At 55.9% G+C, this 25,466-nt stretch overlaps 1 protein-coding gene across 1 annotated transcript in view; it reads left to right on the top strand.

Moving 5' to 3' along the window:
* Window positions 1–24,245, top strand: part of SH3BP5 (SH3 domain binding protein 5) — a 41,488-nt gene extending 17,243 nt beyond the window's left edge. Inside the window, exons 3-9 of the mRNA XM_040963129.1 lie at window positions 2,336–2,464; window positions 18,244–18,408; window positions 20,376–20,506; window positions 21,534–21,576; window positions 21,923–22,142; window positions 22,567–22,827; window positions 23,070–24,245. Of these exons, the coding sequence (XP_040819063.1) occupies window positions 2,336–2,464; window positions 18,244–18,408; window positions 20,376–20,506; window positions 21,534–21,576; window positions 21,923–22,142; window positions 22,567–22,827; window positions 23,070–23,266 (1,146 nt within the window). The 3' untranslated portion in view covers window positions 23,267–24,245. The remainder of the gene's footprint in view (window positions 1–2,335; window positions 2,465–18,243; window positions 18,409–20,375; window positions 20,507–21,533; window positions 21,577–21,922; window positions 22,143–22,566; window positions 22,828–23,069) is intronic.
* Window positions 24,246–25,466: the final 1,221 nt, after the last annotated feature.

Below are 25,466 nucleotides of genomic sequence, written 5' to 3'. Positions count from 1 at the left end.
CTGTGAAGGTGGTGATGCCTTGTCCCCCCACCCCACCCCTGCCCCAGTGGTTCCCAGGGACCCTGTTTTGGGAACTAGTAGGTCAAGAGACTGGACAGAAGTGTGCTTTTGTGAAACAGCCAACGCTAATTCCCCTGGGTGACCTCAGGCAGTGAGAGCCCACCCAGGTACTGATCTGCAAACTGCCAGGTGGCGGGGCTGGGCATTCTGCTGGAGCCCATTTTGCAGGGCTGTGGTGAGGCCAGCTGCACCTGCTGCCACCCGCTGCCACCCGCAGAGGCTTCCTTCTGCCTTAGGAAGGCTGCGGTGCATGTATCACTGGCCTTGCCAAGCACCCTCTGACGTGTGCTGTCACCTCTCCAATGGAGGACAGTTATTTTTAAAAAGCCAGCGTCTTCCATCTTGGAGGACACCTTGGAGCAGGGAGAGGCGGTCCTTCTCCATTTACAAGTGAGGTCAGTGGGACGGAGATGGGCAGATGGTCTGGAAGGCAAGGACTGCCTCCTGGCCTGTGGTCCTCCAGGCCTGCGGGACCGCCACCCGCCTGCTGCCTTGGCTGTCATCGCTGCATCATGCTGGGCTGTCTGTGATGCAGCGACACGCACATGGGGAGCCTGTGCTGTCCTCAGCAGTTCTTGGCTGGGGAATACAGGGTGCTCCGCCTGAGTCACCAACCGCTGGCGACACAGTTTTTAGCTTTAAATAGCTGAATCCTCTTCTAGACACAGGGAACTGTTCCAAGACTCCCTTGAGGACTGATCTAAACAGTCCAAGGGTCAGCACACAGCCCTGGCCTGGTGGAGGCCTGCTGTCCGTGAAGGGTTTATCATTTGGAGTTGTGCCCTCTGTGAGCTGCAGAGTAAACTTGCAGTTCTCTCTGGGCATTCCAGAGGCAGTGGTCCATCCTGGGCTTTTTTTTTTTTTTTTTTTTTTTTAAAGATTTATCTATTTAAAAGAGTTAACAGAGAGAAAAGAGAGAGATCTTCCATCCACTGGTTCACATCCCCTGGTCTGAAGCCACGATCCAGGAGTTTTATTTAGGTGTCCCACGTGGATGCACAGATCCAGGCACTTGGGCTGTGCTCCGCTGCTTTTCCAGGCACATTCGCAGGGAGCTGAATTGGAAGTGGAACAGCCACCATTCGGACTAGAGTCCCTGTGGGATGCTGAAACTACAGGAGATGCTTTACTGGTTAGGCTGCATTGCTGGCCCCTTGGCTCTGTGACCAAGGGGGGTTAGCCCATCTTCTCTGTGCCTGATTTCCTTCTTTGGGAAACATGACCAGCAGCAGGAGCACCTGCTCCTGAGCCTGCTCGTGATGGCACTTTGGCTTGTCCCTGCTGTGTAGGAGGTGCAGGTGCTCTGTATGCCTCTTTCCCGAGAGGGCCCAGAATAGCCCTTGGCACATCATGTGTCTCCAGGGACTGGGCATGGATGCTGGGTGTGGTTTGGGTGCCAGGTTGCCATGTCTGACATGCCCCCTGGCCCCTGAGCTGTCCGCGTCCTGGGGCTGCCTTTTCTACAGTGGACGCTCGTGTTCGCCTGACCCATTGCACGGATAGTACCTGAGAGGCAGGGCCTGGCATGCTGTGTGTGTGTGCTTGGGATCTTGGAGCACAGGAGATGGTGCCATCTTGGGAACTCAAGCTTCCCCCGGGATGGTTAGACTGGGCATTTGTACCCCAAGCACCTAGACTTTATAGCGTGAACTCTGCTGTCTAGTACAGAACACTAACCACATTCATTTTCGTTTGTTTGTTTTTTTTAATTATTATTTTAAAAAATTCATTGGAAAGAGTTAGAAAAGTCTTCCATGTCATTCACTTTCCAGATGGCCACAACAACCAGGGTAGGTCTGGGCCAAAGCCAGGAGCCTCATCCGAGGCTCCCATGTGAGTGGCAGTGCCCTAAGCACCTGAGCTGCTTCTGCTGCCATTTCCCAGGCTGTGGGCGGAGAGCTGGATTGAAGTAGAGCAGCTGGGACATGAACTGGTGGCCTGTAGGAAGCTGATATCGATGGCAGCTTTGCCCACGACGACACAACCCTGGCCTCCAGTTTTTGTTTGTTTTTGTTTTTTTTTTTTAATGCATGTAACTGTTGAAAGGTTCATTTCATTCTAGCCAGTATCAAGTGCCAGTGGTGACACAGTGGATTATACAGACCATGGGATGTGTTTTCCTGAGCAGAAGGTGCCTTAGGAGGGTGCTGGGGGGAGCATTGTCTTGTGTGGGTGATAACTTAGGGGCGTGGGTGTTGGATGAGATCTCCCTTGGTGGGGAGCAGGTGCTGACACATCCTTTCTTCCACCTTGAACTCTCGTCCTTTGGCTGCAGGATGCCCGCCAGAAGTTCCGCTCTGTCCTGGCGGAAGCAACGGTGAAATTGGACGAGCTGATGAAGAAGATTGGCAAGGCCGTGGAAGAGTCGAAGCCCTACTGGGAGGCGCGGAGGGTGGCGAGGCAGGTACGGTAACCCCGCGGGGCCACTGCGCTGGGCTCTGAGTGAGGGTGCTGTTGGATTTTTGCATCTCTGGCTGGCTGCTGGTGAGAAACACAGGGCCCAGATGCTGGGAAACGGCTGTGACTGTGTGCTTAGCCACGTTGGAAGTCCGTCTTTTATCCCTGTCCCTAAGATCTGCTTCATAGCTCTGCACTATGAATAGGGTGGGTGCTGGTATCTGGATGCCCTACAGGCAGGCACCGTGTTACTGTCTAGTCCACCTCCCTGGGGGCTGGACCTGCTTTCCGGTATATCCCACCAGAACACAAGGCAGGCCTCTCCTGCTCTCCTAGTGTTTGCCCGTCAGGTGGCACCGGTGTATTCTTTGAAACAGGTTTCTGTGTTCCTATAGCCCGACTTTGCAGAAAAGGTGCTGAGACCGAGGCGGGGTGGCGTGGGGAGCTGGGGAAGCCATAGCGCTCTCAGAGTGTGTCCCTTGGTGGTCCCTTGGTGGCCCCTGAGGAGGTGACATGGTAGATGGCTGGCCACCTCCCAGCCTCCAGCTGGCCCTGCCCTGTGAGAGGGAGGTGAGGAAGAGTTGCCCAGCTGTGACTAGTGCCTGCTGTGTGCCATGCCTGGGCTGGGGGCCCGCTGAGTGTGGGTCAGCATCCCTTGTGTGTCCGAGCTTAGGTTAGCTAGGAGCTTGACCAGGTGTTGCTGTATGGGCCTCTCGGGTGGATGGAAGTGGCTGCTTCTAGAAGTCTCTACTTGCAACAAAATTAAGTGCCCTTGCTGTGTGTATGTGTATGTGTGTGTGTGTGTACACGCATGCAGGCATGCATGTGCCCTGTGCTGTGTTGTCAGCTACTGTGGCAGAGGAGACTGTGGCAGGGGGAGCCTTTGGAGAAGAAGCCTCAACACGGGAGGATGAGAGCCAGGGAGGGTGAGGAGCCGGGATGTGGTTGTTCCTCTCCCATTCCTTGTCATCCCCGGCTGCTCCCATCTGGCTGTGCGCTGAGTGGGACCCTCAGGGCTCTGAGCTGGGGTTTCCGGCTGGGGCCTGCTAGCCAGGGGACCTGTCTGCCTGGGTGGGAGGGCTGCCCGAACCCTCTAACGGGGCGACCTCAGAGTCCCAGTTAACTGTTCCTGGCTTGCAGTGGGCTCTGAGCAGCCACTTCCTCTTTTCTGTCCTGTTCTCGCCCGCCCAGACCCCAGGGCTTTAGGAAGAACCCTGCCCCCTGCAGAGGGGCCACAGTTACCTAGCACGTGCCCTTATCCCTGAGTTGTTGAGATGCTCCCACGTGGGGTGTCCTTCCTGCACCCAGGGAGGTGGTCTCCATCGGTACAAGACATCTTCGATATATGTTTAAAGATCTATTTATTTTATTTGACCGTTACAGAGAGAGAGACAGAGATCTTCCATCCACTGGTTCACTCTCCAAATGGCAATAGCTAGATCTAGGCCTGTCTGAAGTCAGGAGCCAGGAGCTTCATCTGGGTCTCCTATGCAGGTGCAGGTTCCCAAGGCTTTGGGCCGTCCTTGACTGCTTTCCCAGGTCACAAACAGGGAACTGGATGGGAAGTGGAGCAGCCAGGACAGGAACCAGGGTCCATATGGGATCCCGGTGTGTGCAAGGCAAGGATTCAGCCAGAGTCATTGCACCAGGCCATCGTGCACACACATTTATTAAACATACAGCGTGACTGGGGGCTGGGGGCTGAAGTCATCTGTGACACAAGAATAAACTTTGCCATTAGGCTTGGGTCTGTGCCCAGGGTACCTGAGTGTGGGTCTGCAGGTATTCCTGAACCTCCAGCGTGTGTGGGACCCAACGTCTTGGATGTGGAACATTCAGCAGGTGGCAGTGCGGCCAGAGTGTTGTGTTGGAGTGGCCTTGAGGCAGTGTGGCAGTGCCTCCCGATCTGGCACTTCCCCGCCTGGTCCCTCGAGGGACCGTGTGGTCAGGACCCCTCAGGGTTGGTTGCTTGAGCTGCACTGACGTCACACATGCCCCTCCTCCATTGAACTTCCTGTTCCCTCTGGTGGTGATGTTGTCCCAGCCTCGTGCCTTGCCTCCTTCAGACCTCTTTCTTTTTAAAAATTTTACTTATTTGAAAAGGCAGCATGACACAGGGAGAGACGGAGATACACAAAGATCTTGCATCTACCAGTTCACTGCCCAGCTGGCTGCAGTGGCTAGGGCCGTATTAGGCATGAGTCAGGAATGCCACAAGGGTCTCTGTGTGGCTGGCAGGGGCCCGAGCACTTGGGCCGTCTGCTGCTGCTTTTCCCAGGAGCGTTAGTGGGAGCTGGATCGGAAGCGGAGCAGTGGGGATTCAACCAGCTCTCCCGGGGGCTGGTGGTTGCAGCTGGAGGCTTAACACGCTGTGCCACAGCCTGGTCAATTTAACCGTTTTCTGTTCAGAGGTCAGCCCTGGCTGGTGTCTGCCACCTCCCTCCCCCTTCCTGGCCTGGGCTTCCTCCCTCCTAGGGCTGCTCACGCCCACCGGCTGGGGGTTCAGGGTAGAGGGAGAAGTACTTCAGGTCCCAAATGCGTGTAGCAGGTGGGCTCCCAGCTGCCTGTTCCTGTGGCCCAGCTCCTCTTTGGGGGGAGTAGGAGGGCAGCAGGCAGCGGGCTGCGAGGGAGGCAGGGCTGTGGCCTCGCTTCCTTCCTGTGACTATGGTGCATGGAGCTCCCTGGGTAAGCCCCTGAGTCACCAGGGCTAACCTGGCCTTGCCCAGCTCTCACTGACTCACTCTGCAGGGGTGAGTGTTGAGGGCGTCCGAGAACCTCTTCCCCTCTGCAGGGGCTCGTGGGTCGGGAGCAGAGGACGACGGCTGTGGCCTGTCCTCTCGGTGTGAGCTGACTCTGGGCTGGGGCAGGTGCTGCTCCGACGCTTCCTGCTGGGGGTGCTTCTGGCCAGCTGCCGCCAAGCAGGGCTTCCTGTCCACTTCTGCCCACTTCCCCGGGCCTCCTGCCCCTCCCTCGTTCCTGTTTACATTTACCAGGGATTCCCACAGAGCAGTCCTTCAAGGGCCCGTGGTGAGGCAGTCAGCCCGGAACTGGTTCCTGCATCTCCCCTGAGGGGTGAGGTTGTCCCCAAGTGTTCGACAGTGGCATCCCTGTATATGCCTGGGTTTGGGCGTCTTTAAAAATCAGGACTTACTGGGCCTGGCCTCGTAGCGCTGCAAGTTAAACTGCTGTTTGCAGTGCTAAAGCCCACGTGGGCACCTGTTCAAGTTCTGGCTGCCCCGCTTCTGATCCGGCTCCTTTGCTGGGAAAGCTGTGCGAGATGGCCCAAGCGTTGGAGTCCCTGCCAAGCTGGAGACCCGTGTGGAGTCGTAGGCTTCCATCTGGGAAGTGGACCAGCAGGTGAAACACCTGTCTCTGTCACTCTGCCTTTCAAATAATCGAAGAACCCTTTAAGAAATTAGGATTTATGAATAGCATTGAAAATTTAGAAAGCAGACAAGAGGAAAATGGGTCCCGGGACCCTCTCTTACCTGCTGTTTGCCCCCTCCCCATCTGTTCCTGAATTAACAATCCCACTGTGGGTGGGTTGGTTGTGGTGGTTGCCTGTGTCTCAAACATTCGTATCAGTGGGGCAGCAAGGTCAGCTCTGGCCTTAAAAGAGAAAAACTCCCCTGCCACGGGCTTGTATGGGAAAGCAGTAAAGGATAGCCCAATGCCTTGGGACCCTGCACCCGCGTGGGAGACATGGAGGAGGCTCCTGGCTTCAGATCAGCTCAGCTCCAGCCACTTGGGGAGTGAATCAGCAGATGGAAGATCTTCCTCTTCTGTCTCTCCTCCTCTCTGTATGTCTGTTTTTCCAATAAAAATAAAACAAAATAAATCTTTTTTTAAAAAAACAGTTCTGGTAAAGTAGAAGTCATGTAAAAAGATCATTTATTTATTAAGATTTATTTCTTTGGAAGGTGGAGTTATGGGATAGATCTGCCATCTGCTTGTTCACTCCCCAGATGGCTACAAGGGCTGGAGCTGGTGAGACACTTGAAGCCAGGAAGCTGGAGTTTCTTTTTGATCTCTCACATAGGTGCAGAGGCCCAAGCATGTGGGCCGGTGTTCACTGCCTTGCCTGGCCATTAGCAGGGAGAACTGGATGGGAAGTGGAGCAGCCAGGACTTGAACCAGCACCCGTATGGGATGCTGGCGCTGAAGGTGGCACTGAACCCACTACACCAAAGCTCCAGCTCCCACTCAGCCCTGCTCAAGGTGTAGCCCCCAGCCCGCAGTGCGTTTGCTTCACTGCCTCACTCTGGAACTTTCTCATCTTCCCCAACTGTGGCTCTGTCACCATTAAACTGTAATGTCTGTCCCCACCTCCCCCCGGCCACCCCCGTGCTCCTGTTTTCATGAGTTTGCTACCCTAGGTATGTCACGTGTGTGCTTAGGAATCACGGCGTCGATGTCGGTCATGACAGGCAGATTTCTGTTAGCTGACTGTCCCCTGGGTTTGTTCACCATGTGACATGTGTCAGTATTGCCACCCTTCTTAAGGCTGGATGCTGTTCTGTTGTGTAGATGGACCACATTTGTCCATTCACCTGTAGAAGTTGGGTGACCTTGCTGTTTTGGGGGAACCTGTTTCTTTTGGAATGTGCCAGAAGACAGCTGAGCATTTTGAAAACCTGCAAGTTTAATACATGCAGAATATTGGGGCTTATTGGAAGTTGTGTGTTTAGTGTTATGGGGCCACATTCATGTCCTACCCTTAACTTCTTTAGAAGAGTAGATGGGAGAGCAAAGAAGTCATTTGACACTTGAGTGGCTTAGCGGTGGGGACACCCGGACGCAGTGTACCCTCTGCAGGTGGGCTAACCGGCTTCTGATCACCTGCTCAGCTTTCGTAGCTGTGGGACCTTGAGTAGGTTCTGGAACCTCCCCTTGTGCCTCACTTTGTTCATCTGTACAATGGAGCTGTACAGCAGTTAGCTTCTGCTGCACAGCAAGACTCCGTGCAACTTAATGACTTAAAGCATGCATGGAGCTCTTGCTTTTGCTCGGCAGTTTTTCTGATTTCAGGCTTAGCTGTCCACCAGTGGTTGTCGGCAGAAACCCGGCTGCCTTGGAGTCCTTGTATGTCACCCTGGGAGTGACTGGGCCACATGTTATCCAGCAGATAGCCTGGGCTTTGTCTCTTGAGGTTGGGACAAAAAGGGAACAAAAAGGGCACACTTTTTATAAACTTCTCTGTGTGATCGATGACGTTCTGTGAGAGCAAATCTCATGACCCATGGGAGCTGGGAATAAATGCACTTGGGTCAGGCACTGGAGAGTGTTGCAGGCATTTTTATAACTATCCACAGGAGTGAATTAGTGCCTGGAAAGCAATTGCATCAAGAAAAGGTTAGTTACTGCAAAGGTTTTTTTCTATGCAAATCTGTTATCTTTATAATTAAATTTATTTTTAAAAAAACAGGGTGGGGCCCGGCGCGGTGGCGCAAGTGGTTAAGGTCCTCGCCTAGCACGCCCGGGATCCCATATGGGCGCCGGTTCTAATCCCGGCAGCCCCGCTTCCCTTCCAGCTCCCTGCCTGTGGCCCGGGAAAGCAGTCGAGGACGGCCCAAGGCTTTGGGACCCTGCACCCGCGTGGGAGACCCGGAAGAGGCTCCTGGCTTCGGATCGGCATAGTATCGGCCCGTTGCGCTCACTTGGGGAGTGAATCATCGGATGGAAGATCTTCCTCTCTGTCTCTCCTCTCTGTATATCCGCCTTTCCAATGAGAAAATAATAAAAATAAATCTTTAAAAAAAAAAAAAAAACAGGGTGAAGGTGCTGATGTTAAACCACCATTTGGGAATCCTACAGCCCATATAGGTTTTAAAGGCAGGTTCATGGAGAAGAGACAGAAAGATCTTCCATCCTCTGGTTCACTCCTCCAGTGGCTGCAATGGCCAGAGCTGAGCTGAGCTGAAGCCAGGTGCCCAGAGCCTCTTCTGGGTCTCCCATGCTGGTACAGGGTCCCAAGGCATTGGCCCATCCTCAGCAGCTTTCCGAGGCCACCAGCAGGGGGCTGGATGGGAAGTGCAGCAGCCAGGACACAAACCAGCTCCGTATGTCAGTGCTTGTAGGTGGAGGATTAACTGATTGAGGTATTGCACCCCCAAGTCCCCATCCAGTATTTCTGATCTGAGTCCCTGCTGCTGTACCTGGGAGGCAGCAGGTGACGGCTCAGGTATTGGGTCCCTGTCGCCCAGTGGGCTGGAGCTGCAGGTGTGGGCCCAGCCCGGCCAGCCCGGCCAGCCTCAGCTGTTAAGGGCATTTAGAGGGTGAACTTAGATGGGAGATTTCTCCCTGCTCATCTCTCTGCCTTTAAAATACAATGAATAAAAACCTCCACTGCAGTAACAAGAATGTTAGAGGTTGAAGAAGGGGGCGATCTGGGCTGTCGGGGAGGGTTGTGATATGTGAGCAGCCTGGGGTCGTCCTGACCGAGGAGCTGGTGGGCACAGAGAGTGAGAAAAGAGAGAGCAACTGGTTGTCTCCCACGGGCCTTGATCCATGGGTAATCTTGTTTTCCGGTGACATGAAGCTGGCTGCACGCAGGAAGTCATCCTTGGCTGCCTCCCGAATCCAAAGCAAACCGAGTGCCATGGCCTGTGTTGGGTTTTGCTTGCAGCAGTGTGGCTGGGGTCCTGCAAGGGGGGCTACAAAGCATGGGGGTAGCTGGCCAGAGGGGGCAGGACCTGCTTTGCTTGGCCAGGGATTGCTTTTCCTTGTGCGGTTCAGGGTTGGCAAAGTGAGATGGCCCAACATGTGTGGCAGGTGTGTTCTGTGACGTTGCCATGGACACTGGACCACTGAAGGGGAGAAGGGTGTTAGGTTTCCAAGAGCACCTGGACTCGATGTTTCTGTCAGCTGATGAATGCTAGCCTTGTTGTGTGTGTGCTTTCTGTGTAAATGTACCGATGTAATCTCTGTTACTTAGAATGAATGAATGAGGGGCCGGTGCTATGGCACAATGGATGAAGCCACTACTGAGAGTTTGGCATCTCCTATGGGCACCGATTCTGGTCCTGGCTGTTCCACTAAAGGACTAGCTCCTTGCTAATGTACCTGGAAAAGAAGTGGAAGATGGCCCAAATGCTTGAGTTCTTGGCACTCATGTGGGAGACTTGGAGGAAGCTCCGGGCTTCTGCCAGGCTCAGCTCTAGCCCTTGCAGCCATTTGGGGAGTGAACCAGCGGAGGGAAGATTTCTCTCTCTCCACCTGTTCCCCTTTCCTCCTCTTCCCTTCTGTCTTTCCCTCTCCTGCCCCCCCTCCCTCGCTCATCTCCTCCCCCTCTCTTCTCCCTCTCCCTACCCTTTTTCACTTTCTCTTACACTGCTTAAAAAAAAAAAAACTCGGAGAAAGAAAAAGGAACAAGTGAATTCCCCGGAGTACTACTGTGAAGCAACACACACGGCGGACGGTCTTCCGATGCTGGATGCCCTGACTAAGCTGCGGAAGGCACCATGCGGCTGCTTTCTTCTGCCACTTTGCCACGTGCTCCCTGGGTCACTTGAGCCCTTAGTGTGTGGGCTCATGTTCGGCTTGCTGCACTTGCCACTTCCACTTCCCATTTCCGGGTGTGTCTTTTCATTGACGCATTAGCGCTGAACTCATGTAGCTGCTGATGGGACTCCCCAGAGGAGCTCATGTGACAACTGCATCTTCTCCCCTGAGGCAATTCAGGGACCCTGACCCTTGGGCACGAGATGCTTGATTTCCGTGATGATGCCCAGGGCTCTTCTCTCTCATTTCTGGCAGCTCCGCGGAGGGGACGGGCTGTTGGGACGTGTCAGGAACCACTGCACAGTTCTGGGTGGGGGAGGCCCATTGTCTTCCCTTTCTTTTCATGCTGTTCAGGTGAGGGAACTGTGGCCTTTACAGGAACCCTTCTGGTGTGGCCCAGGGAGAAAGAATGTGGAAACCTAAGATGGTGGCCATCTCAGCTTGGGGTGCCCATGGAATGTTGACGGGAGGCGGGATTTGGCTGTGGAAAAGGCATGGGGCTCACTTTCTAGAATGTCCAGGTTGGAGTGACCAGGCCTGGGGTGGGGGGGAGCCAGTGATGAGCAGAGAGTGTCTGGCAGTGGGAGGGGGTGGCTTTAACATGCTCGAGGAGGACACTTTGCTGAGTGCGTGCTGTGTGTGAGAGGGTTACTTGATCGAGTTTGGCTACAGAAGCAGACTTGCAGGGGTTGAGTTCTCCGTGCTGAACCCTGGGCATGGTGGCCTGAGGCTTTGTGACTGCCCACCTTCTGGCGGCAAAGCTCTCCTGCTACTGCCTTCACACGCATGACCATCGTGTGTGTGTGAGCAACAGACCTTAGTAGGCAGGGAGCCCGGAGCAAGGTCTGGTGTGTGGCGTGTGCCTGCCTTCCGTGACTGCAAGAAGCCTGAGGATGCGTGAGCCTGTCTGAGAACGGGTCTGCGGGATGCGTGAGGCTGGACGTGCACTTGCGCTCCTCTCCCTGGGCCCCCCTGCCTGCACGGGGCTGCGTCACTTATGAACCCTTGTTTATGAGTCACCGAGGCCTGGGCGTTTCTTACCGCTCTGGGCTCTGTCTGTTCCCCTGGGACTAGAGTGCAGCCTGGGAAACCTCCATCCTGCCCCCAGGGCCAGCCTGCCCTGCGTTTTGGGCTCAGTGATGTCCGGCCCTGTGGCCTTGGTCATCTTCCCTGTGGGTGGCCAAGGAGCTGCGTCATCCCTGTGAGTGTCGGGGCACCTGTCGCCCGGCCGTGATTTGCTGCGGGCATGGAAGGTGGGCTTGCAGCTCTGCATCCTGCCCACAGTCCTGGGAAGGAGCAGCCGCATTCTGGAAGCCTTGCTTGACAGTGGGGCTGGCTGCAGGCCCCGACACAGAGCATGCCTTCGCTCACAACCAGAGGGTCCCACTTCCGTATCCTAGCTGGTCGGCCTCCCCCTCTCCCCTCGCACCGTGCCCTGGGGCTCTGGCTGGAGCAGATGCCATGTCACTCATCTAAAGGCTGTTTTCTCACAGAGCAGCAGGCACTAACCCTTTCCTGCCTGGCAGGTGACAGGAAGGCTGCATGGAGGGCTGGTCACAGACGCTTCCTTCTGCTGCCTTGCCAGGCGTGTCCTTGTGGGCAGAGCTTCTCCTTGGAGTGTGGCGGGCAGGGAGTGTGCTCTCTGCAGTTGATGGCTGTGGCTTATGACCACTGTGTAGCAGCAGGGCGAAGCATGCATGTTGTTCTGTCCTTCTGTTTGAAGCCACGGGATTCCTCGGTGTCCTCGTCTTGCTTGCTTTTCTCCCTATTGGCTGCTTTGAACACACTCCCCGGGCTGATGGCACACCCTTCCTCTCCTGTCTGCCAGCCATAGGCATCCCCCGCTCATGACTTTCCATTCAAGCAACCCAGACTGTAGATGGTGTCTCCGCCACCAGCTGTGTCCCCTCAGGAGGGGCTGGCCCTCAGATGCTCGGCGGTTCCACTCCCGTTCCTGACCTTGGCATCCTCCCGCTCTTCTTCCCTCCCTTCCGTGGAAGTCTGTCCGTCAGTGTCTGATGAACTTGGGCCTGCTGGGAGGTTGGTGACTCGCACGGCTTAGAGACTCGGGTCTGTGGACTTGAAGGTGGTGCTGATGTGGTGGTGTGCCCCTGGCTCAGGACTCTACTCCAGATCTTCCCACGGGGGCATGGCCTGATGTGCAGGAGAGAAGCCATTCCGCCAGGACGCCAAGAGGGAGATACCGAGAACATGGGAAGACACAGCGAAATAATGATTCTGTGTTAATGACTTTCTTTTTTTGAAAGGCAGATTTACAAACAGACAGATCTCCCATCCATTAGTTCACTCCCCAAATGGGCACAGTGGCCAAAGTTGAGCTGATCTGAAGCCAGGAGCCAGGAGCTTCGTTTGGATCTCCCGTGTGGAATGCAGAGTCCTAAGGACTTGGGCCATCCTCTGTTGCTTTCCCAGGCCACAGGCAGGGAGCTGGATGGGAAGTGGAGCAGCTGGGACACGAACCAGTGCCCATGTGGGAAGCTGGCACTTGAAGGTGGAGGATTAGCCTATTGAGCCACAGCACTGTATTTTTAAAAAATGAGTCTGACTCATGCAGTGTTTTATGAAGCATAAAAGAGATGTAAGTAGTTCACATGAAATTCATGCCTAAGTGGGAATCTGCTGTAGTTTGAACATGACTTGACAATGAGACACGAAGCTTGAACTCCAGAGTTGATTGTGCTAAGAGGAAAATTCCTCCAGTTATGGTGTCTGGAAGGTGGGCCTGGTGGGAGCCCCTCAAGGGCTCCTGGGGGCTGTAGGGGCGTCCGTGTCCTCCGGAAGCAGGAACAGGTTGTTAGGGAAGTTGGGCCCTGCATGACCCCTCTCTGCTTTCCCCATGGCATCCTCGGCCTTTTCCAGCTCTGCAGGTGAATTCTCTGCTGCTCATCCTACTCCAGAGCCACAGCTCGCATGCCGGTTGATTGTCAGCTGCCCCTACTGCGCCATGGGACTAGCTTCATAGCCAGATGTTTTTCCAGGTGTTTCTAGGAGAGCTGGGTGAGGTCAGCCTTTAAATCAGTGGCCTTGACTCCTGCCACAGGTGACTTCCAGGAGCCGGAGGGACTGAGCCACAGCCTCAGCTTCCTGCCGTGTCTCCAGCCTGCCAGCCTCTGTGATGGCAGGAGCCAGCCCCTTAGGATAAATTGCTTCCTCTCTCTGTACACATCCAGATCCGTCTGTTTTCCCGAGGGACACTGGCCCAGACACAGCACCTGTCTGGCCTCAGGCTCTGGGTCTGAGCACAGCACCCCAGGGCTTGCGCCATCTGGCTGGCCCCCAGCATCTGCAGGCCTGTGGTGCCCTGCGTCGTGCTGCAGCATGAACGCCTCCACCACATCTCACAGGCTGCGGGTGCAGCATGCTGTGCTGTTTCTTTCTCGCCATGTTTTTCTTGCCTCCCTTTACTAGAGCTGGGGTTGTCGCCCTGAGCCACTGAGCCATGTGGTACCGGCTTATGTAACAGCAGCCATTCCCTGCCCTCCCCCAAGCCCTGTGCTGCTGGCCCCTGTGTCTGCTCTGGGCACCTCCTTGGCTCTGGCGTACTCCCCCGAAAGCAAGCCCAGGAGACCACTTCTGCTCTTGTCTGTGTTGCAGCTGAGGAAAGCAAGGCTCTCGCAGCTGCTGAATGGGCCCAGGCAGTCTGAAGTCCCCAAAGTGCACCTGGCCTCAAAGCCGTGGGTTCCTTGAAATGGACCCTTCTGGAGGGCAGAATTGCTCCTTAGCCTGTCTGTGATGTGCAGAGTGAAGGCGAGATGCTGGGATCTGTGCTGCAGGCATGATTGTGGCAGCCAGGAAATGCTGGAGTTCCGCGTGTGGACATCTTCTGGGGTTCCATTCTCCTCTAGCGGTTTCTGCAGACTTGCCCTGTGGGCTGGAGCCAGGTGGGGGAGAACGGGATCGGCCAAGAGTCTGGGTCCTGACGGGCAGCCCCCTTCTACCCCAGCTTGAGCCAGCCTAGCTGCTGCCCCGGCCCTGTTGCTAACCCTTCCCTGTCTGTCTGCAGTGGTGTGGGCTGTGCAGTGGCCAGAAGAGGCCCTGGGAGGGTGATGCTGTTTCTGAGAAGCCATGCGACCATCCCTGTCCTTGTGTGGGGACACCCCCTTGGCTTTTCCATATGCCAAGTTCAGCGGGGATGGCATCTGTGTATGCCAAACCCTTGTCTTCCATTGTGTACCTGCCTGGCGCTATTGCGGATTTTTTCAGAGTCTTAAAGATCTGGCTTTCTGAAGAGATCATTGTGGGTTTTTCAGATTAGGGAGGCTCAGCCAGTGAAGTCTGAGTAATTGATTCACAATCTAAACTCTCCCCAGGCGTTTGAGATGAGGGGTACTTGATCTAACTTAATCAAATCCAGGAGCAAAAGATATGTAAATAAGGGTGGAGGGTGGAGATTGGGATTTCTGTGAATCAGGTATTTCCTTGTTGTACTGAGCTCCTAGTGGTGCCTGGTGACCCAGGAGAGTCCAGGGAGGAGGTGGCGGGGGGTCAGGTGGGATGGGGGAATGGGTGGGGTGGAGGGGGCCCATGTGGAGCTTCAGTGTTCCCAAGCCCGGAGGCTGGGCCAGGTCAGTAGGCAGAGCTCACCCTGTCTGTGTATGAGGGGCCTGCAAGAGGTTCATGCAAATATGTATATGAAAAAATAAATGCTACATGTTTCAGAATTTGGGGCTGAAGTAGATCTTTTAATTCTCCATGCACTTTTTGCAGTACTCAAGATTTCAAAACGTGACTGAGTCTTGAAACACAGACATTTGGTTCTGAAAATGAGGAGGGGGCACATGTGCCCCAGGTGTGAATTCCCCCAAGACCCATGGGCTCATCCCTGCTCCCGCCAGTCAGCTTGTTGCTGTAGCATGGAGGTGGCAGTCTTTGACTTTTTAAAAAGATTCGCTTATTTATTTGAAAGGCAGAATTAACTGAGGGAAAGAGAGGGAGGGAAAGAGAGGAGGAGGAGGAGGAGGAGGAAGGGACAGAGAGCTCTTCCATTGGCTGTTTCACTCGCACATGACCGCTGCGGCTGGGACTTGCCCGGGGCTCCTCCTGCGTCTCCCACATGGGTGCAGGGGCCCAAACACTTGGCGCATCACCTGCATGTTAGCAGGGAGCTCGGTCAAGAGTGGAGCAGCTGGACCTGAATGGGTACCCATGTGCAATGGCAGCATTACAGGCGGTGGTTACGCTGCTGCATCACAATGCTGGCCCTAGGATTCAGTCCCGAGACAGTGGCACTCGCACCCCTGGATTTGCTGTTGTAATTGTTGTTCGGTTTGGAGATTGTTCTGGTGAATGTTCATGTCACCATAAACTGGCACTTCGAAGGATGGATGCACCTTTATTGTACGAACTACAGGAGAGAACAGAAATCACACAGGCATTAAAGTGATGGGGCTCAGAGGAGTCTGTGGTTTGCTGTTGGTACCAGAGCTGGGTGCCTTAACTAAACAACTGTATCTTCAGCCACGGCAACAGGTTTTGGGAGTGAAGACATTCAGTCACGGTTTCTGCTTCTGTGGGCTGCTGCACTTTGTCACCATTGCAGCTGCCGAGCGGCAGGGGCTGGGGCCCCTGTACGGCACCTGTCGGTGTCCCTGGGTTTGGATTGGTCCGTCTCCTCCCTGACCTGCCCTTACAGGCAAGGAGATGAAGCCACTTGGCTAACGGCAGCCCCTTGGGAGGGAAGCCAGGCAGGTGTGCAGAGGTATCTGTTTAAAAGCAGAAGCTTCATTTTGTAGTTTTGCACTTGGTGGGGAAGGGGCTGTCAGTTGATACACTTTCACTTCCTTCTGAGTGTTTCATGTCTCAGAGGCACGAGGGCTGTCTGCCTTTGGAAGTCGTTTATGTTTGATTCATGTGGGAGACAGGCAGTTTCCATCAGTTGGTTTATTTCCCTGGTGCTCACAGAGGCTGGGTAGGGTGGGAACTCAATCCAGGGTCCCCCTGCAAGTGGCAGAAACCTGGTGATTTGAGCCTGGGCACTCTGGTGTGGTTCGTGGCCATTGTCTTTTTTTTTTTTTTTTTTCCCCAAAGATTTGATTGTTTGAAAGGTAGGCAGAAAGAGATGTTTCGTCTCCCAATGGGCAGGCTGGGCCAACCCGGGAGCCAGGAACTCCTCCTGGGTCTTCCCTGTGAGTAACGGGCCCAGGCCCTTGGGCCCTCCTCCACTACTTTCCCACATGTGTTAGGAGAGAGTTGGACCAGTGCCTGGATGGGATTCCAGCATTGCATGTACTTCCTTAGCCTGCTAGGCCGCAACACTGACCCAATCGCAATTCTTCACTATCTAGTCCTTTTTTCACACATTCTTCCAGCTATTTCAAATATGTATTTTCTTGTGATTGGTTTGAAGCGAGTTCTGTTGTGGTTTGCTCCATGGCGAGGGCCTCCTCCTTCCTTGCGTGCTGTGTGACATGCTCACCGCAGTGATATGGTGAGTACAAAGCACTGTGTGACAGAGCAGCTGCTCAATGATAGCTGGGTAAGAAGTGGGCCAGGGACCAGCACTGTGGCTTAACTAGCTAATCCTCTACCTGTAAGCACTGGCATTCCATCTGGGTGACAGTTCATATCCTGGCTGCTCTACTTCTGTCAAGCTCCCTGCTTGTGGCCCGTGAAAGCAGTTGAGGACGGCGGCCCAAAGCCTTGGGACCCTGCACCCGGGTGGGAGACTTACAAGAAGCTCCTGGCTCCAGATCAGCTCCGTCCCAGCGGTTGTGGCCACTTCGGGAGTGAGCCAGCAGACAGGAGATGTTTCTCTCTGTATCGCCTTCTCTCTAAATCTTTCAACAAAAACAAATCTTTTTACAGAAGTGGGCCAGGAAGCAATTTTCAGAACACTTTATTGTGGGAAATGTGCAGACATAGTTAAGATGGCGCCAACGCAGTAGGTCGCTGAGGGCCTGGCCTGTGGTCGGCGGTCTGCAGTGTTATCATTACAGGTGTTTCCCACACACTCCTGCCGTGATTATGTGTGGGCAGCCCCGTGGCTGAGGCCTCGGCATTCCAGCCCGAGGAGGCAGTGACCGGCTCAGGGTTGTGGACCCCTAACAGGAGTCATTTTTGTTTGTTTCATGCATGTGACCTCCCCCAACCCAGGTTTCTTGACAACACCCCATGGCCTCACAGTGGCCCGATTGTCTTGGGCCCTCAATGCCACTTCTGTCCAGGGTGTTGGCATGTTTGCTTTGTTGCTGTTGTGGCATGGGATCCAGGGGATTTGGAGAGCTGCGGGGCCTGTTTGACTGTGTGGTGCTGGTGGGACCCAGTCTCTCAGGACAGCCATCCCTGCCATTGTTGGTAGCTCTGTTGGCAATGCCCAGCTGTTTTCTGCTGGCCTGCCGACCCCACCACACTGGCGTTGCCCTCCCCCTCAACGGGGAGGTCATGCGGCACAGCCCTGAGGTCAGCCACTGGCTGTGTCCCCGGCTGAGCTGACCTGTGGCCCCTGTGCAGGCAGCAGTGCATAAGGCGGGAGCCCGCAGCCTGCTCGGCCCTGGGACTCGTGTCCTCAGGCCTGGGGTTTTGTTTTGCCCCTGCGGTTTCTGAAAACTTCCTCTAAGTCATGTAGGAGTCAGGTGGAGCCCTGCTGCTCCCGCTGCCTTCTGAGTCCCGGGGGCTGCCCCCGGATGTCCCAGCCTGGCCTGGCTGCCAGCCCCTTGGCCTTGGCAGTGGCCTGCTGTGGGCACCTAGGGGAGTTACAGGGAGCTGCAGCTGGTGCCTCATGCACGCATATGCAGTTGCAGTCACATGGCCTGATCCTGGGAGGGGTAATTTCTGCTGGCCCCGAGAACTGGAATGCGAATCTACTCTGGGTGGCAGGAATTCCCTGTGGTCACAGTTAAGGGAAACAGGTGAACTCCACGTTCACATATTTTTCCTACTCTCATTTATCCTGAATAGTTCAGCATGTCGCCAGTGCAGAAATTGTTCAGGAGGAGTTTGACAGTCCTGTGCTGTGGGGAGTCTTTGGAATGAGGGGTGTTTAGTGCTGCAGCTGGGTGAATCCTCTCGCAGGTGCTCAGAGCCTTGGGGGACTGCTGGCAGCCGCAGCTGGCGTTGACGGTCCTATCTGGGGACATAACTTGAGAACAGGGTCTGCGCTGTTGGCAAGGCCCCTGTGGGTGCCATGCCTGTCCCCAGAGCAGAGACAGATAGAGCTGGGCAGGGTACATCCTGGCTCTCGGGACCCTCCTCTTGGGGTTGGGGATGGCAGGTGCTTGAGGAACTTCCGCCCCATCTGACATCTCACGGGGGTAATTTCTCACACAGGCACAGCTAGAAGCACAGAAGGCCACGCAGGACTTCCAGAGAGCCACGGAGGTGCTGCGCGCAGCCAAGGAGACCATCTCGTTGGCCGAGCAGCGGTTACTAGAGGACGACAAGCGGCAGTTTGACTCGGCTTGGCAGGAGATGTTGAACCATGCTACCCAGAGGGTAGGAGCTGCCCCTGGGGCCCTGTGCTGTGCACACATGCCTGGCTGTCCCCCAGGGTTCCCGGAACTCCTGGCTGGACCTGGTACTAGGTCCTGCTTGGGGTACAGTCTCTGAGTGATGGGCGTCGCTGCCCCTCCTGTATTGCTTCTTGAAGATCTTGACCATGGACTCGGGGATCTCAGGTGGTTTGCCAGAGTCAAGTCCCATGGAGTCCCTGCAGGCGGCTGTGTCTGGGTGTGGGCTTCCAGGCAGATAATCCACAGCCACACTGAACCTGGACTCAGAGGATCGGGGAATGGGTTAGGTGTTGTTGCTGGAAGGCGGGGGTCGTGGGCCTGGGCGGGAGCAGCCAGCATCCTGTGTTGGCAGTGGGCTGTGTCTGACCTTGATCCTGTCCTTGACTTGCTGGGCAGCTCTGAACAGACTCCTCACGGGCAGTATTGCATCCCCGTCTGTTCGGGCTGCTGTAAAACCAGATACTGTAAATGCGGTGGTTTGGGAGCCTTGGGGATGTTCTGTGCTGGCCTGGAATGGAACGAGCAGGCGTTGGTGCCAGCAGTCTGTCCTTGTCAGTGTCGCAGTCACAGGCTCCCGTCCTGGGGGGATCCCATGGTAGACAGTGACCTGCGCTGCCTTAAATAGCTGAATGCAGATGTCTGCCCGGGGTGTCTGTCCTGTGACTTGAACTACGAATCCCCAGGCCTGGGACAGGCTGCTGTCTCTGTGTGAGTCTCCTGTGCCCCCTAGTGGACATGGCGCTCGCAGCAGCTGAGCCCAGGCCAGCTCCTAGCCCAGCTCCACGCACAAGCCAGAGATGTGAAATAGACACCCCAGCCTCATTTCCCTCCTCATGCCTGCCCCCCCAGTCCACTAAGGACTGAGCCGTCAGTGAGGGTGCCTCGTTTCTGCACCCCAGCTGGAGCCCTGGATCAGACTGCAAGTTCTTTTTCTGTTCTTTAAAAACAAGCAAATTATGTGTCTGCTTTGAATATCTTAAAATGATTTTTAATTAAATTATTTTAATTGGAAAGGCAAATTTACAGAGAGGACAGAAATATCTTTCTTCCAGAATGGCCACTGTGGCGGAGCTGAGCCAATCTGAAGCCAGGAACCCAGAGCTTCTTCCAGGTCTCCCATGCAGGTGCAGGGTCCCAAGGCTTTAGGCCATCCTCTACTGCTTTCCCAGGACACAAGCAGGGAGCTGGATGGGAAGTGGAGCAGCCAGGATTAGAACCGGCACCCATATGGGATCCCTGAAGCTTAGTGGTCGCCAGGTTGCACGAATGTCCCTCCCCCTCTCCTCTGGGACTTCCTGCCAGAACTTTGGTCCTGGCTGTGTTTGTGAACCTCGCCATTGTAGGAAAGTCTGGTTTGTCTTTAGTTTGGCCCTCCTGGGGCCTCCATCCTCTGTGCCAGGCCAGTATGTTCTGGAAGAGACCAAGCACCTGCAGTGATGCTTGCTGGTTTTTAGTGTGTTTGGGATGTTTTGGAAGGTGGAGTGACAGGGAAAGGCCAGAGACCTTCCATCTGTAGATGGATTTTCCATGTGGCCGCACCAGCCAGGGCTGGGCCAGTGCAGGCCAGGAGCCTGGGACTCCATCCTGGTTTCCCATGTGGCTGGCAGGGGCCCACATAATTGGGTCAGCATCTGCTGTCTGTCCAGGTGTTAGCAGGAAGTGGGATGGGCAGCAGAATAGTGGGACTGTGCTGGCGTCCCCATGTGGGGCACCCGCCCACGCTGCAAGCGTGCCAGGTCCACTGTGCCAGGCAGTGGGCCCTGGTACCTGCCATTGCTCATTCCTCATTTTACTGTTCTTCTGGTTCCCTGAAGTCTCTTTATCTGCCCATCAGCCCCCATCCTTAGCTTAAACCTGCTGGCTTGTTGGCTCAATAAAGAACGGTGTGGGTCGCATACCAAGCAGGAGCCTCCCGGGGCTTGCCCGGGCTGACCTCTGCGCTGTGTGCAGGTCATGGAGGCTGAGCAGACCAAAACGAGGAGCGAGCTGGTGCATAAGGAGACGGCCGCCAGGTACAACGCCGCCATGGGCCGCATGCGGCAGCTGGAGAAGAAGCTCAAGAGAGCCATCAACAAGTCCAAGTGAGTCCGGCACGGCCGTCTGTGGCCACATGGCTGTCTTGTCACCACAAGCCTCCTGCTTCTTTTGAATCTCTGGGCCTCACAGCGAAAGGAGCAGGAACTCGGAGTGGCCTAGACACCCACACAGACCCGGAGCAGGAAAGCCTGCCCTTGGCCCTTGGCCCCCAGTTCCTGCAAGGAGGGGCCTGGTCCAGGACAGGGCCTGCAGGGGGCGCTCGCGGCTCTGCTGTGTTCTGCCACAGTGAATTCCCTGGGCTCAGCGTGTCAGGTGTCTGTCAGGTCATCTGCTTCCTATATGCCTGTGCGACACGCACACACGTGCACATGAGCAGCACTTGCCTGTTTGCTGCTGCATTTGGTGTGTGTGTGTGTGTGTGTGTGTGTGTAGCTGAACACTGTGCATGGCATCTGGGTGGCCTGGGGGAGCACTCGGGAGGGCAGCCTCCACGCTGCTGCCTTTGCCTGGCCTGAGCACACTTGGCACACGCTCACGAACTCAGTGAACCCATGAAGAAAATTGCCGTGGCCCTTCTCTGCCTACCCTGGCAAGCTCCTGGAGTGCTGTGGGGGCCAGCCTGAAGGTGCCCGTCCTGTTCTTCGTGCTTGGCACACAGGCTCCTATTCCTATCGCTGGGACGTTCTCCATGTGCCCCAGTCGGCACTGCCACACTCTATACGCCCCGGGTGCCAACGTCCTCTCAGCTGTGAGAGTGCCTGTCCACGTCCAGTTTGATGTGGATGCTTCTGGAGCAGGGCTTGGGGGTCTCCAGGAAGGGTACTGCTCAGGAATGAAGCGTTGGTCTCGGTGCACAGACTCCCAAGCTCCTAGGCAGAGCCAGGCAGCATGGGGGAACATGAGTGTTGGTGACTTGGCTACTGTTGCTGCTGGCCAGGCAGTGAGAGCACTGTGGGGTCTGGCACAGGGACCCTCAGGGTGCGGGAGGTGGGGGTGCGCTGGGCTCTGTGTCAGCTGGTGACCTGGCCTCTGCCATGGCTTCTGACTCACGCTCTCTCCCATCTCGTGCAGGCCTTACTTTGAACTCAAGGCGAAGTACCATGTGCAGATGGAGGTACGTGTGGCCTGGGCTGTGCTGCGATGGTACGCCCCGCCACTCTGCTCCTCCTGCGGGGCTGCCCTGTGGCTGTGGGCTGAGGTAGTCTAGGCTTTCAGCACGTCTGTCCCCTCCTGTCCTGGGACAGGCCTTCACACTGTGTGCTCGTGGGACTAGCAGCCTGCGTGGGCCCCATCCTGCACCCACTGTGGGAGTCAGGCCCTCAGGGAGGGGTTCCGAGGCCTGTCCCTGGCTGCAGGGTCATCAGGTCCTCAATGTGTTGGCATGCTCTGGGGCAGTGGGCAGAACACGGGCCCAGGGCTTGCTCGCTAGCTCTCACTGGGCCTCCTGCTGTCTTGTGTAGCTGCTGAAGACGACGGTGGACCAGCTGCATGCCAAGCTGAGCCTGGCCAAGGGCGAGTACAAGACGGCCCTGAAGAACCTTGAGATGATCTCGGATGAGATTCATGAGCGTCGGCGCTCCAGCGCCATGGGGCCCCGGGGCTGTGGTGTGGGCGCCGAGGGCAGTGGCACGGCTGTGGAGGGCCCACCGGTGGGCAAGCCCGAGCTGGACGCCGTCTCTGGTGAGCGGAGCCTGGACGCTGTCACCCACCTTCTTTGCTCTGTCCCTGGGGATGGGGAGCAGGGCCAGGGGAAGGGCACCAGGCATCCTGGGCTGTTCCCCTTTCCACCCGTGTCTAAGGGCCAAGGATGCGTGGGAACATTTGAGGCTCTGAAAGAACCCTGTGTGGAAGACGCACTTCTACACAGTGCCTCGGGCATCTGGCCCTGGCCTTCACCGTACTAGGGCGAGATGTGGGCAGAGCTTTCCCTGAGAGCGCGAGCCCACCTGCTCCTTTATTACCCAAAATGCCCACAAGAGCCAGGGATTGGCCAGGGCAAAGTCAGGAGCTTGGCAACTCCAGCCGGGTCTCCCACACAGGTGGCTGGCTTGGGGAGGCCTTAGAGGGGTTCAGGGGCTTGTATGACAGTGTCCTCTTGTCCCAGTGGCCTCGGAGGCGTTTGAGGATGACACCTGTAGCAACTTCGTATCTGAAGATGACTCGGAAACCCAGTCTCTGTCCAGCTTCAGTTCGGGACCCGTGAGCCCGTCTGAGATCCCCGAGCAGCTCCCGGCGGTGGTGCGGCCCGGCAGCCTGGACCTGCCCAGCCCCGTGTCCCTGTCTGAGTTCGGCCTGATGTTTCCCGTGCTGGGCCCACGCAGTGAATGCAGTGGGGCCTCCTCTCCGGAGTGTGAGGTGGAGCGAGGTGAGCACACTCCCATCCCTCTGCGGGGTCTCAGGGTGGGGGACCCCCACTGTCTCATGACTGCAGCCTGTTGATGTACCCTCACTGTGGAGGTCCCTGGGTGCTGCCCAGGGTCTCCCAACAGCCTCTTGCAAGTGGAGCTCAAGCCTCTAGGGTCCCGGGCCTGAGCAGCCCTTGCCACGCGGGGTTGGGGTGAGTGGGCTGCCTGCCTGCCCCCAGTTCCTTTCTCTCTGTGTCTGCAGGAGACAGGGCAGAAGGAGCAGAGAACAAGACAAGTGACAAAGGCAGCAACAACCGGGGCCTCGGCGGCGGTGGCGGCCGCAAGAGCCAGAGCAGCGTCTCCCCGGAGGGCCAGGCCTTGGAGAGCCGCCTGCAGCAGCTCTCTCTCCAGTGCTCCAGGGGGAGAGAGGGGCTGCTGGTGGACACAAAGACTGGCTGATCCTTGCAGGCCCGCGGCCATCGTGAATGTCACTATTTATACCTGAAACCGGAGAACATCGTGCCAATTGTCGTTCACTATATGCCAAATCTTGAGCATTTTCTCTAATCTGAACTGATGACGTCTCAGAGACCCTGAGGGCTGAAGATTGTTCTGGGAAGAGCTGCTGTCGTGGGTGGACCTCGTGGCCAGGCTGGCGGTAGGGGGCTTGTGGCAGCGCTGTGGAGGTACAGGAGCCAGCCCGCGTGGGCAGCGGGTCCCTCGCCCTTGTTTCCCAGGCTACCTTGAAGGAAACGTCGTCCTGGCCTGCATTCCCCACTGCCACCCACTAGCGAGGATGAGTACTCAGCGCATGCGCCGGCGAAGGCTTCAAGAGCATCCTGTGGCACTGGCCGTTGCCGAAGCCGCGACTTCCTAGAGGGGGTGGGGACAGGGACTGAGGGAGGGTGGGGCGGGAGGGTTCCCTAGCAGAGACCTTCCTGCTGGCTGCGGGATTTGTCAGCCAAGAGGTGCATGCCAAGAATGGTCGCCACTGTTCTGTTAGCCTGACAAGTGTTTTCACTTGGAATGAAATGACTGAAGGGTTGGGCAGCACTGGTCCTTCTTAGGGGAGCTTGTGAAGGGAGGAAGCATGTGTCGGCAAAGGCTGTTACGGAGAGCAGAGGCTTCTGTTATGCTAATAGTAGTTAAGACTGCTTTTCTTTACTGTTCTCATGGTTATGCATATCTAGAATGTCTGGATTTTTCCTTTTTTGTTAGGATAATTTAGCATTTCTAAAAAAAAGGGGGGGGGAGGAAAAAAATAAAGCAACCTGCCCATTTCAAGTTGTCTGTTAACCCTGCGTGCAGCTTGTGTCGTTCAGGCATTAGTAAATCTCCCTGCTGCGGCGGTCTCTTTTTTATTGACGGATGAGTATTCTACTTCCAAGGTTATTTTGTACTCGTCTTAATACCTTGAGTGTAATAAACATGGCCTAAGGAAGCCTGGTGTTGGGCGACTTCCACCAAGAGAGCCCCAGTGTGCCGCTTACCCGCAAGGAGGACCAAGGCAGTGGTCGGCGTGCTCTCACCTCCGGCCTCGAGGCTACCGCAGATGATGAAGACGGCAGGTGGGCAGCGAGACGAGGGGTCCGGCAGAGGAGCGCACGCTGCTGGCCTGCCTGTCCCGAGATGGGTGCTTGTGGTTGGGGGGACACTGGGGCAGTGGGACGGCTACCTGGGACCCTTGCTCTGGTGGAAGTGTCGCACTGTGGGGCCGCTCCGTTGCATTTCCCAGCCCAATGCTGCAGGGGAGAGGGAAGTACACGGCTGGCCAGGAAGCAGAGTGTTAAAGCTGTTCCAGAAATGCTCGGAACCCTTTGCCATAGACACTGAATTTTCCTGGTAAATATTTCCTATAGAAAAATTCATGAAAATCTCACTGCATATTTAAAATGTGCTGCTACTCACTTCTCATAAAACCCCCTTGCCCGGCGCGTTCTCACTTTGTCTCCCTGCAAAGGAGGCACTGCTTCCAGTTCTTCCCCCCTCTAGCAATCAGCAGCCGGAAGTGGGGCTGCTTTGCGGTTCCTCCGAGTGCCCGTCAGCATTGAGGACCCTTGCAGTTTGACTTCTGTAAAAAGAACACGGCATTTCCCTGGGTACTGATATGGTGATGCTGGTGGGTGTGGCTTCTCCCCTTCTCTCCACCCTTCCTCCCAGATGCAGGAAAAGAAAATTGGAAACAAATCAGCTCGTCCACTTCCCCTGTGCCTCGACCCTTCCCGCCCTGATCAGCAGACCCGGGCGCATGCATCCTTCCCAACTGTGTGGGCATCAAACGCCCAGCAGCAAGCCAGCCGTGTCCTTCCTGACTCTAGTTCCCCTCTGACCACTTCCTGCAGAGAAGTCGAAGTGAGACGGTTTGGTCTTTTGGGCAAAACTTGGCCTTCGGATGGCAAAGTGTGCCGCTGGGTGCTCCCCTCTCCCACCGTCACTTCACAAGGTTCAGGGTGCAGAAGCTCCCCACTCCTGTCTGGGCAGCTTTCTCCCGTGCTCTGTTGGGACTCAGGATCGGCCTCGGGGGACTCCTCGCTGGCCGCCTTCCCTTTTTCCTTTCCCCTGCTTCCCTGACCTCTTATGGGCCTTCATAGTTACTACTTCCAAAAAATCCAGTTATTCCCTCAGTCAGTTTTGAGCTGCTGGTGCAGTTACCAACCTG

Source organism: Ochotona curzoniae, unplaced genomic scaffold, assembly GCF_017591425.1.
Source record: "Ochotona curzoniae isolate NIBS_2020 unplaced genomic scaffold, NIBS_Ocur_1.0 contig_1302, whole genome shotgun sequence".
Taxonomy (NCBI): Eukaryota; Metazoa; Chordata; class Mammalia; order Lagomorpha; family Ochotonidae; genus Ochotona; species Ochotona curzoniae.
Note: the sequence above shows the minus strand (reverse complement) of the source record. Positions and strands in the feature narration are given on the sequence as shown.